Source organism: Coregonus clupeaformis, chromosome 11 (assembly GCF_020615455.1).
Source record: "Coregonus clupeaformis isolate EN_2021a chromosome 11, ASM2061545v1, whole genome shotgun sequence".
Classification (NCBI taxonomy): Eukaryota; Metazoa; Chordata; class Actinopteri; order Salmoniformes; family Salmonidae; genus Coregonus; species Coregonus clupeaformis.
Genome location: NC_059202.1, coordinates 21,126,563 through 21,138,165, shown reverse-complemented (window position 1 = coordinate 21,138,165; position 11,603 = coordinate 21,126,563). Strand labels below are relative to the sequence as shown.

General features: G+C 40.7%; 1 protein-coding gene across 4 annotated transcripts in view; it reads right to left on the bottom strand.

The window, feature by feature from the left end:
* Positions 1–562: 562 nt before the first annotated feature.
* LOC121576523 (guanine nucleotide-binding protein subunit beta-4) overlaps positions 563–11,603 on the bottom strand; it is a 44,101-nt gene continuing 33,060 nt past the window's right edge. For all 4 annotated transcript variants that reach the window (XM_041889727.2, XM_041889724.2, XM_041889725.2 and 1 more), the window contains 8 exons: positions 11,418–11,456; positions 10,865–10,971; positions 8,795–8,858; positions 7,563–7,725; positions 7,245–7,311; positions 3,697–3,898; positions 1,614–1,830; positions 563–1,269 (listed from right to left, as the gene is read on the bottom strand). In XM_041889727.2, coding sequence (XP_041745661.1) covers positions 1,163–1,269; positions 1,614–1,830; positions 3,697–3,898; positions 7,245–7,311; positions 7,563–7,725; positions 8,795–8,858; positions 10,865–10,971; positions 11,418–11,456 — 966 coding nt within the window. In that variant the 3' untranslated portion in view covers positions 563–1,162. The remainder of the gene's footprint in view (positions 1,270–1,613; positions 1,831–3,696; positions 3,899–7,244; positions 7,312–7,562; positions 7,726–8,794; positions 8,859–10,864; positions 10,972–11,417; positions 11,457–11,603) is intronic.

Below are 11,603 nucleotides of genomic sequence, written 5' to 3'. Positions count from 1 at the left end.
CTAGATTTCTCCATCCTCAGTGGTGAGATGTAAAGGCTTTGGCCTTTGGGGTATATTCAGTAAAGCTTCTATTAGTAAATGATCGCAACATATGTATTGCATATCACACTATTGTTGATTTGCAAGGCGTGGGTGTGATGTTATACTATTCGCTATACAATCGCGGTTTTGAACTCAGCCCAAGGCCCCTTGCGAGGGCTCCTGGCTGTAGTTTCACGCTGTTTGAGTTTGTTGAGATTGCCGAGAGAGACGGTGCCTCTAAAACACTACAGTGGCTGTGGTTCACAGCTTAGTTTAACCCGTTTCTAGAAAAGGGATTGGGCTAAAACGTATTAGTCTGTCTCTACAAAACGACCACAACAGCTCTGTTTAAAAAAAAAAAAAAAACGTTTGTTGAGAGGAATGCCACCAGATCATAACTCATATCATTACCTATCATCAACATAGGAATATACAGTATTTTAGTTACAGTACATGTGTGCATGCCTTTGCCATTAGACCATCACACACACACACACACACACGCATACTGAAATGTACATTATGTTGTACATGAGGCAAGTGACAAAAATCGGAATTGTGTAATCGTCTAGTACTGTGAATATTATATACATTAAACAACGTAAGGCAAATAAAACAAAAAGGGTGGGAAATAAACTACAAAAATATATACATACACATTATATATGCATATATGATGCATATATATACACACATAATGCTATACATATATACTGTATTTATATATACATTTACATATTACACACGGACTGGCCTCTAATTTGGCGGTAACCACGGTAACATGCGCTCTAGTCCCCCCCTGTCCAAAAACAAGAGGGGATGCAAGTTTTTTTTTTTTTTAGCACTTGTTTTTTTTTAAATTATTTATTTTTTTATCTCGTTTCGTAATTGTTTTAGTTTTTTGATTGGACATTCTAACTGTAGGTACTGTAAGATCTGTGTAATAGGTGTGTAAAAAAATGTCACTTGGAAAAGGTAGAAAGAGTTGTTACTTTCTCACAGCGGCGCTGGCTGTGGCTTGAGGGGGAGGAGGTGGACGGGACATTGGTGGTGGGGGGGGGGGGAGACACAGTGTTCACCCTCAAGTCCAGCCCAGCAGTATGGGTGGGTGGAGAGAGGAGGAGGACGTGATCTGGAGGGTTTAGTTCCAGATTCGGAGGAAACTGTCCCATGAGCCCGTAGCTACGGCCATGCCGTCGTCTGTCACGCCTAAACAGCTCACCCGGTTGTCGTGACCGGCCAGGACACCTAGAAATAGAGGGAAGGGAGAGAGAGACGGGAAGAGGGAGAGAGAGAGGGAGAGTGAAACAATAGAAGGGTCATTGTGATACATTGTGAGTCAATGTGAGTAAATGTACAGCCAGTGTTTAACCAACTATGTACTGACTAAGTTTCTGTCGATAAGTGCAACTGCCAAATGAATACCTAGCACAAAAAGCTTCATTGATTAAAGCAATGTGGTGAAAACATCTCCCTTGTCCCATTCCAATCATGTCCCTTCCTCCAACCTCAAGGGGGGGGACCAAGAAAGGTTGCATTTAAAAAAAGGGATTTGAATTAGTGGCCTGGTGAGTCTCCCTCCACTACCGTACCTGCGCGCTCCGCCTTGAGGGTGTCCCACACGTTACAGTTGAAGTCGTCGTAGCCGGCCAGCAGCAGACGGCCGCTCTTGGAGAAGGCCACCGAGGTGATGCCGCAGATGATGTTGTCGTGCGAGTACATCATCAGCTCTTGGTCGGCTCGCAGGTCGAACAGGCGGCAGGTGGCGTCGTCCGAGCCCGTGGTGAAGGCGTTGCCGTTGGGGAAGAACTGCACCGCAGAGACAGAAAGGTTATTATAACAGAATGGGTTAGGTATAGTGAATTAAGTTATTATAACAGAATGGGTTAGGTATAGTGAATTAAGTTATTATAACAGAATGGGTTAGGTATAGTGAATTAAGTTATTATAACAGAATGGGTTAGGTATAGTGAATTAAGTTATTATAACAGAATGGGTTAGGTATAGTGAATTAAGTTATTATAACAGAATGGGTTAGGTATAGTGAATTAAGCTATTATAACAGTGTACTTTGTCATACAAATTTGTTATACTCACTGCTTTTTCTAATGTGTGTGACATGATGTTTTGTAATAATCTGTGTTAGTGTAAAGTGATTGTGATGCTAAATGTACATTTCCTTCTTCCGATGGACAAAGTGATATTCAAGGTCAAGCAAGTACAGACAGTTACAGTAGGTACGGGTTGCTCCACTAATAGAGTACATTTAGCATCCCTTTGATATTTGAAGTAGAAATTGTACAGCATGTTGCTCTGTATTGTTTTGAAAAATACTCATAAAATCCAAGTATAAAAAAAGAAATTGTGCACCAGTATAGCATTTTAAAAGCCTGTTTTATTAAATGAAGTGCCTTTTTAATATAGAAATCATTTTTAATATGAATAAAAGACTTGCTAAAGTGCCAAGAATCTGCATTTTGACGTGTCCCTCGTCATGTTATTCCCACTTCTTTCATTGTAGAGCCCTAGTTATGTTCTTGCTTTTACAAAGTAATTTCTAAAGATTATTATTTATTTTACATCTTGAATGAGCATTGAATGGAAACTGAAGTTACAGTGTGTAGAACAGCACTTTCTGTAAAAGCTGTTCACCACTGGCACCAACTTCCAGAATGGTTCAAATGTGTGGCTAGTGTTGGCGAGGTCGAGATACATACAATAGTCTAATCGTATTTTCCTTCTTTTTTTTTTTGTGTGGTGGAAAACTGAGTGCATTTAGCATAACACGTCAACCCTGTTACCAATAGATAGATACATTGAATTGTTAAAACATATCTAGGCTGTTTGTGAAGCTTTCATTCAATTGCCCATCCATGTTGCACACAACAAGCTTGCCTTCCCCTTGTCACAAGGGGATTTATGGCTGATTTTAAAATAAAAACCTCAACCCTGTTACGGTCAAACCTGTTACTTAATAGCACTTACTATAGTCTTTTTTTCGATTTAACCCCTTGAGACTTACTATAACAGAGACAATGGGTTAGGTTGTGCACCGGGGCCTCCCACTCCTCTTTCTATTCTGGTTAGAGCCAGTCTGCGCTGTTCTGTGAAGGGAATAGTACACAGCGTTGTACGAGATCTTCAGTTTCTTGGTAATTTCTCGCATGGAATAGCCTTCATTTCTCAGAACAAGAAAAGACTGACGAGTTTCAGAAGACAGTTCTTTGTTTCTGGCCATTTTGATTCTGTAATCAAACCCACAATTGCTGATGCTCCAGATACTCAACTAGTCTCAAGAAGGCCAGTTTTATTGCTTCTTTAAATCAGCACAACAGTTTTCAGCTGTGCTAACATAATTGCAAAAGGGTTTTCTAATGATCAATTAGCCTTTTCAAATGATAAACTTGGATTAGCAAACACAACGTGCCATTGGAACACAGGACTGATGGTTGTCCATAATGGGCCTCTGTACGCCTATGTAGATATTCCATAACAAATAGTTTTTCCAGCTACAATAGCCATTTACAACATTAGCAATGTCTACACTGTATTTCTGATCAATTTGATGTTATTTTAATGGACAATGTTTTTTCTTCTTCCGAAAACAAGGACATTTCTAAGTGACCCCAAACTTTTAAACGGTAGTGTGAATACATATAAAACTCTACTACTCACGCAGACAGCGTTGATGTCGGACACGTGGCCAGTGAAGGACTGCCTGCACATGCCGTCCCTGACATCCCACAGTTTGGAGGAGGCGTCGCAGGCCCCCGACACGAAGGTCTTGAAGTCGGGACTGAGGGACAGGCTCATCACGTCCCCAGTATGGCCCGTAAAGCTGGTGGCCATCTGGCCCGTCTCGATGTCCCATAAAGCACTGATAGAGAGAGGGGGGAGGGGGAAGGGAGGTGAGAAATAGAGGAGTTATGAGGGTACAGTGGAGATGTTGAGACTTGAAATTAATGGATGGGGAGGTGCACCGGTTTCTCGTGTGTTTGTCAGTATGGTCTGTGCACAGCAAATTTGCAAGTGTCTAGGTGTTAAGGTAAAAGGTGTTGAGTGTTATATCTGAGTGTTGATTCTAGTGGGGTTAACACCAGTGGGCTTGAAATTGACACCACATCCTGTGAATAAATTACATTTTATAGCGGAATCAACATTACGTGGTGTTGTTGTTACTCAACTGTGTTGAATTCATTTCCGTTAACTCTCTCAGAGTGAAAAAGACCTGTGAGGGGCCTCATGATCATTCTTCCCAGAATGCTTTGTTGCAGATAGATTTTTTTGAATAGTTTGTTTTAATATATCTCTGTTTCCTCATGCACATTGATTGATTAATTGATCTTATACTATACAAAGATAAATAAATACAACAATTCTAAACTAATCCACCCGTTACTGAAATGTTCCAGTTTAGGTCAGGGATTGGCAAATGTAGGCCCGCGGAATGTGTAAAATTGCAGGAAATTAACTCTTAAACTTAAAATATTTTCTCTACTCTGTCAAGAGGGGATCCGCTAAAATGTTTTGCTCGAGAGGTGGGTGGTGCTTAGGGCCCCCAAAATGCTAGGGTCGGCTCTGACTGCATGTGTGGGTATGGATGAGGTTAGCAGACCCCTCATGATGATTTCACATTTTTGGTGGCCCCCACTCCCTTCAAAGTTGCCCATCCCTGTTTTAGGTAGTCTTCTTTGTCAAGTCCTTCACCATAGCAGTCATTCTGCAGGTTGTCGGTGAGGAAATATTAAATTATTGGATATCCTCCCTCTGGCTGGATTCTGATAGGAATTACTAATCACTTCACAAACCAGCTTATTGTGACTTGCGGGTTTGATGTGTAGACCATTGGCCAATATTTTCAGACCACAATATTGAGGATAACTAGGCCATACCTAAAGGCCTTCTGACATGTATACCATGTGGTCATAAAGGGTTTACTTTTTAATTGAAACACATTCACTTAGGCAGTCACTTGGTGAAGGCTTCAGGAATATAAGTTATTGAATGCAATAACCGTGTCTCTGTCACTAACAAACACAGTCATGGGTGGGTATCTCTCACATTCACTTGAAAGGCATGCTGGGAAATATGCAAATAGGGCTGTACAACCTATAATATTATAACAACAACACCCCCAAAAAAAATATTTATTCCCTAACACTAAAAAAGTTTAACAGCATCAACTCTAATAACCTCCTGAGTGGCGCAGTGGTCTAAGGCACTGCTTCGCAGTGCTAACTGTGCCACTAGAGATCCTGGTTAGAATCCAGGCTCTGTCGCAGCCGGCCGCGACCGGGAGACTCATGGGCGGCGCACAATTGGCCCAGCGTCGTCCAGGGTAGGGGAGGGAATGGCCGGCAGGGATGTAGCTCAGTTGATAGAGCATGGCGTTTGCAACGCCAGGGTTGTGGGTTCGATTCCCACGGGGGCCAGTATAAAAAAAAATAATAATGTATTCACTAACTGTAAGTCGCTCTGGATAAGAGCGTCTGCTAAATGACTAAAATGTAAAAATGTAAATGTAATAAAGTGTTAATTTAAGTGGGAATTTGCAACACCCATGGTGTTAAGGCATCCGCACGCTTCAGTTCGGCTGGCGCCTAGAACCAAACGAGTGTTTTCGCATACTCCCTTAAAATACCTTTGCTTGAAAAACAATTAAAAAGCGGCAATAGTACCGGTTGTCCATTTTGAGACGCGATAGCCAGTACACACTTCTTCAAAATAGTCAGAATGAATCTAAGATAATTCAAGAAACCTGTCATTAATTTGGACGTTTTTGCCAAGGAGATCTTAGTCGCGCAACTTTACATCAAACTAAGATGTTTGGTGCAGTATTTCTCAATGAAAAAATGTGCACGAACACGAGTCGTCTCTCGTTGAATGACAACAAAGACTTTACTGAAGAATCCCTACTGTTGACCAATCACTGACGAAGGGGCTACCAACTTCGGCTAATTACTTCGTCCAAAATGTTGACTCAAGTTTGCCAAAAAGCACCTGGATGATCATCAAGACTCTTGGAAGAACGTTCTATGGACAGATGATTCAAAAGTATAACTTTTTGGACGACATGGTTCCAGTAATGCCTGGCGAAAACCAAACTCTGCATTCCACAGTAAGAACATCATACCAAAGGTCAAGCATGGTGGTGGTGGTGTGATGGTTTGGGGATGCTTTGCTGCCTCAGGACCTGGACGACTTGCCTTAATAGAAGGAACCATGAATTCTGCTCTGTATCAGAGAATTCTACAGGAGAATGTCAGACCATCCGTCTGTGAGCTGAAGCTGAAGCGCAGCTGGGTCATGCAGCAAGACAATGATCCAAAACACACAATCAAGTCTACATGAAAATTGCTAAAAAAGCAACAAATTGGAAGTTTTGGAATGGCCTAGTCAAAGTCCAGACCTAATCCCAATTGAGATGTTGTGGCAGGACTTGAAACGAGCAGTTCATGCTTGAAAACCCACACGTCACTGAGTTAAAGCAGTTCTGCATGGAAGAGTGGGCCAAAAATTCCTCCACAGCAACGTGAGAGACTGATCAACAACTACAGGAAGCATTTGGTTGGAGTCATTGCAGCTAAAGGTGGCACAACCAGTTATTGAGTGTAAGGGGGCAATTACTTTTTGCACACAGGGGAATTGGGTGTTGCATAACTTTGTTTATGAAATAAATATGTAATTGTTGTGTTATTTGTCCACTTATGTTCCCTTTATCTAATATTAGGTTTTGGTTGAAGATCTGATAACATTCAGTATCACAAATATGCAAAAGTAGAGAAAATTAGAAAGGGGACAAATACTTTTTCATAGCACTATATATATATATATATATATATATATATATATATATATATATATATATATACTTTTTTTCTCATATAAACACACATAAGACATGGAAGAATGCATAGAATTGCAGGAAATGAGCTTTAAAACAGCAAATAAAAATCTCTGTCCCATGCTAAAGTGTAGAATTGCGGGAAATTAGCTTTAAAACTGCATATTTTCTCTCCACCAACAAGAGGGGTCTGAACAGTTTGAGGTCGCATGGGTTGTAAGGTGGGGATTTGTTACTACGCCGATAAATTACATTATCCATCTGGACCTTTGCCACCTAGGAAATTTGTGTGACCTGACCTTCTCAAATAGTACTTGAGTACCCCTGATCTAGAGAGTCAAGTTGTGTTCTTCCTCCCACACTACTTCAATAAACTCACCAGGTGGTGTCCCCGGAACTAGTGACAATCTGGTTGTCATCCAGGAAACGACAGCAAGACAAATAGCCTGAAATATAGAGGTTGAAAATAACCATGCAGGCTAACACACTGTGTTAACATCAATCCCATAATATGTAATTACCTATACATTTCATAGTGGTCATCAGAGCATCCTTTTTTAAAAATGAAATAGTCTTAGCATAAGGTCAACTAGGCTTGAACCAATCAAAAGACGTTGACGAGATGAAATTGTTCCATTTCCTCTCTAAAATGGTGGTATTCCGCCACTTAAAAAAAAAAAACTTCTCCAGTGTGTACCTGTGTGTCCAGGCAACTCGCGGGTGACGCGCACGTTGCCCTCGCGGGTCTTCAGGCTATAGATGGAGCAGATGTTGTCCAGGCCTCCGCACGCCACGTAGTTCCCAGAGGGCGCGTAGGCACACGTCATCACCCAGGAGGAGCGCAGCGGGATGGCGTGCATCTACGGAACACACGATCATCGTCTGTTAGCTCCAGGGCTGCACAAAAAAATGTCTGTCCATTCAGAAAGGACCAAATCCTAACTGGAGATCTGCATGCGTAACCTGCATTTTGGCCTCCAAAAGTCCAAGTCCAAGTTAAGCGTGCAGATCTTATGTCAGGATCCGTCCTGAAGTGACAATAGAAATATCCTGGTAGGAAATTAGAGGCAATTCTTTCAGGCAAATTCACTTCCTGATATAACCTAATTGGAAATTTTGTTGAACCCAACCGTGCTTAACTCAATCACTCAGGAGAGTGGAATGAAAGACATTATGCAGAGGAGAACCAAGGACAACGAGGGTGGCAATGTTTGCTACAATGTGAGTTACTTTGCTGGTGCTCGTTTGTCTTGATGCTATTTGAGAGAGGTTACACAGGTGCAGTATAATGTCTCTCTATTTGAGAGAGGTTACACAGGTGCAGTATAATGTCTCTCTATTTGAGAGAGGTTACACAGGTGCAGTATAATGTCTCTCTATTTGAGAGAGGTTAGACAGGTGCAGTATAATGTCTCTATTTGAGAGAGGTTACACAGGTGCAGTATAATGTCTCTCTATTTGAGAGAGGTTACACAGGTGCAGTATAACGTCTCTCTATTTGAGAGAGATTTACAGGTGCAGTATAATGTCTCTCTATTTGAGAGAGGTTACACAGGTGCAGTATAATGTCTCTCTATTTGAGAGAGGTTTACAGGTGCAGTATAACGTCTCTCTATTTGAGAGAGGTTACACAGGTGCAGTATAATGTCTCTATTTGAGAGAGGTTACACAGGTGCAGTATAATGTCTCTCTATTTGAGAGAGGTTACACAGGTGCAGTATAATGTCTCTCTATTTGAGAGAGGTTACACAGGTGCAGTATAATGTCTCTATTTGAGAGAGATAACACAGGTGCAGTATAATGTCTCTCTATTTGAGAGAGGTTTACAGGTGCAGTATAATGTCTCTATTTGAGAGAGATAACACAGGTGCAGTATAATGTCTCTCTATTTGAGAGAGGTTTATAGGTGCAGTATAATGTAGGTCTTACCTTGTTAGTTGTGTAACTGTCCCAAATGATTAATTTACCATCTTGGGAGGCGCTTACGAGTAACCTAGACGCCAGGGGAAAAAAAGAGTATGGTTTCATTATATTGAAGGGTTTGACCTGTCAGCATAGCACACTGGCATACATTCGCAGGACCAAAAAAAAGCTATGGAGCTAGTTAGAGCATACCTAATGCATGCATAACTAATGTAGCCAGAAAACCTGCTGCTTCCAAAGCAGTTGAAATGCGGTGCGACTCCCTCCCTCCTCTCCCTCTCCCTCTTTTTCTTCCTTCCTTCCCCCCCTCCTCCTCCTCCTCCTCCTCCTCTCCCTCTCTCTCTGGTGGGACACCCCACATGCCAGGATCGCTGTACGAGCCATCCAGGATAGAGACCACTTTGGATGAGCCATTTCATGTAATATTCATTGCCTCAGTTATCTAAAAGGCTCTACAGTCAAGAGGGGGGGCAGGGAGAGACAGGAGAGAGAGAGAGAGAAAGGTAGAGAGAGAGAGGTAGAGAGAGAGAGAGAGCGAGAGAGAGAGAGAGAGAGAGAGAGAGAGACAACCCAACCCCCCTTTTTCTCCTGCCACCCACTGCCCGTGTTTCCGTCTCTCCAGTGATAGGAAGTGGGTTGGCCCCCCCATCTGTAGCGCACAATAAAGGGAGAGCTGTGCTGCTGAAATGTCAACTGCTGTATATAAAATAAACACAGGCTGTTTGTCCTCCAGGTGGTTCACCAAGAGTGCAGACGCACACTCTGATGTATTTGGGAGCAGCAAGAATGAGCCGGTAAGCAAACATACTTGTACTCCAATGGCTCACATTTAAAATCAGAGTATCAATTGGAAATCAGTCGGTCCGACTGTACTAGTTTGCCTAGCAACAGTACAGTGACTGGTTAAAATGTGCCGCTGCTCTATAGGGCGTAGTATTGAACTAGTAACACATAGCTAGCTATGGGCTGAATCCAGTTCTAACAGTCTAAGTAACTTTTATTTGACTTTCTGTCTAAAACCCACAGGACACGAGCAGCCTGTGCTTAAGAATATGGAGTTTTAGTAGTAGTAGTGGTGGTAGTAGTAGTATAGCAGCCGTAGTGGTAGTAGTAGCAGTAATAGTATATTAGTAGTATAGTAGCAGTAGTGGTGGCAGTAGTAGTAGTAGTAGTAGTGGTACAAACTAGTAGTAGTACTAATAATAAAAATACATTTAATTTCTATAGTGCTTTTCATTTTACCTCATAGGACTTAAGCAAAAATAAAAAGACAATAAAAAACATTTAGAATCAAGGAAGTTAAATAACAACAGTATCAGTAGAAGTGTAGTAGCAATATAAGTATTGTAGTAGTATAAGTATTATATCAATATAAGTATTGTAGTAGTATAAGTATTGTAGTAGTATAAATACTGTAGTAGTATAAATACTGTAGTAGTATAAGTATTATATCAATAGAAGTATAGTAGCAGTATAGTAGTAGTAGAAGTATAGTAGTAGTATATAAGTAGTAGAAGTAGTATAGCAGTATTAGAAGTATAGTAGTTGTAAAAGTATATTAGTAGTAGTAAAAGTAGTAGAAGTATAGTAGTATAGTAGAAGTAGTAGTATAGTAGTAGTATAAGTATTGTAGTAGTATTATATAAGTATAGTAGTAGTATAGTAGTAGAAGTATGGTAGCAATATAGTAGTAGTTGAAGTAGTATAAGTATTGTAGTATTGTAGTAGTATTGTTGTAGTAGTAGTATTGTAGTAGTATAATTATAGCAGCAGTAGTATAGTAGTAGTATAAGTATTGTAGTAGTAGTATAAATATTGTAGTAGTAGTATAAATATTGTAGTATTATAGAAGTATTCTAGTAGTATAGTAGTAGTATAAATATTGTAGTAGTAGTAGTAGTAGTTGTAGTAGTAGAAGTATTGTAGTAGTAGTAGTAGTAGTAGTAGTAGTATAAATATTGTAGTAGTAGTAGTAGTAGTTGTAGTAGTAGAAGTATTGTAGTAGTAGTAGTAGTATAATTATTGTAGTAGTAGAAGTGTAGTAGTACTATAGTATCAGTAGTAGTATTGCCAGACCTGGAGTCGGTGCCCCAGTGCATTGCATAGATCTTGGCGAGGTGGCCCCTGAGAGTACGCCGCGTCCTCATCTGTATCCGGCCCACTGAGTCCAGACCAGCTGTGATCTGCCAAGAGGCCAGGCCCAAAGGAAACATCATCAGCATAATCCACCACAGTCATTCATAAACTTCAGGCTAGTCTGAAGTTCAATCCAAATATGTCAATGTTATTTCATAGCCTAATAGCTAGGCTATTTGCTTTATAGCTATGTTTGTTTCATAGCTATTTGTGTCTTAGCTTAGTGATTAATATTCAATCGAAACTGATACAGGGTGTACATGGTAAGACTAGAAAGACCTTGGGATTTCAGATGGTCAAAAGAGGCTCAAATTAAAGCGTAACAATGTACTTCCTTATCCTGAAAGCCTGTTTACTGGTTGTGATTGGAAGGAGCCCAACAGGTCATGTTTATATAGACGGTGGTAAATGTTTGGCTGTATCAAGCACACAAGGAACAGGCATTTCTTTCTATGTAAGTAAATATGTAATCTCAACTTGTTGAATCCTTTACCTGCGAAAGAGTGGAGTCACTACAGGCTTTCCTAGCATCCTGTAAAACAACAACAACAACATGGCAAAGTTCAGAGTTGAGAGCCTGAAAGAACATTAGGAAGGTGCTAAGGAAAGCGGTCCAGTATTAATATGATATGATTTAAATGGCTGATCGATAATACCAAAAGAATTACTTCGAATTCTC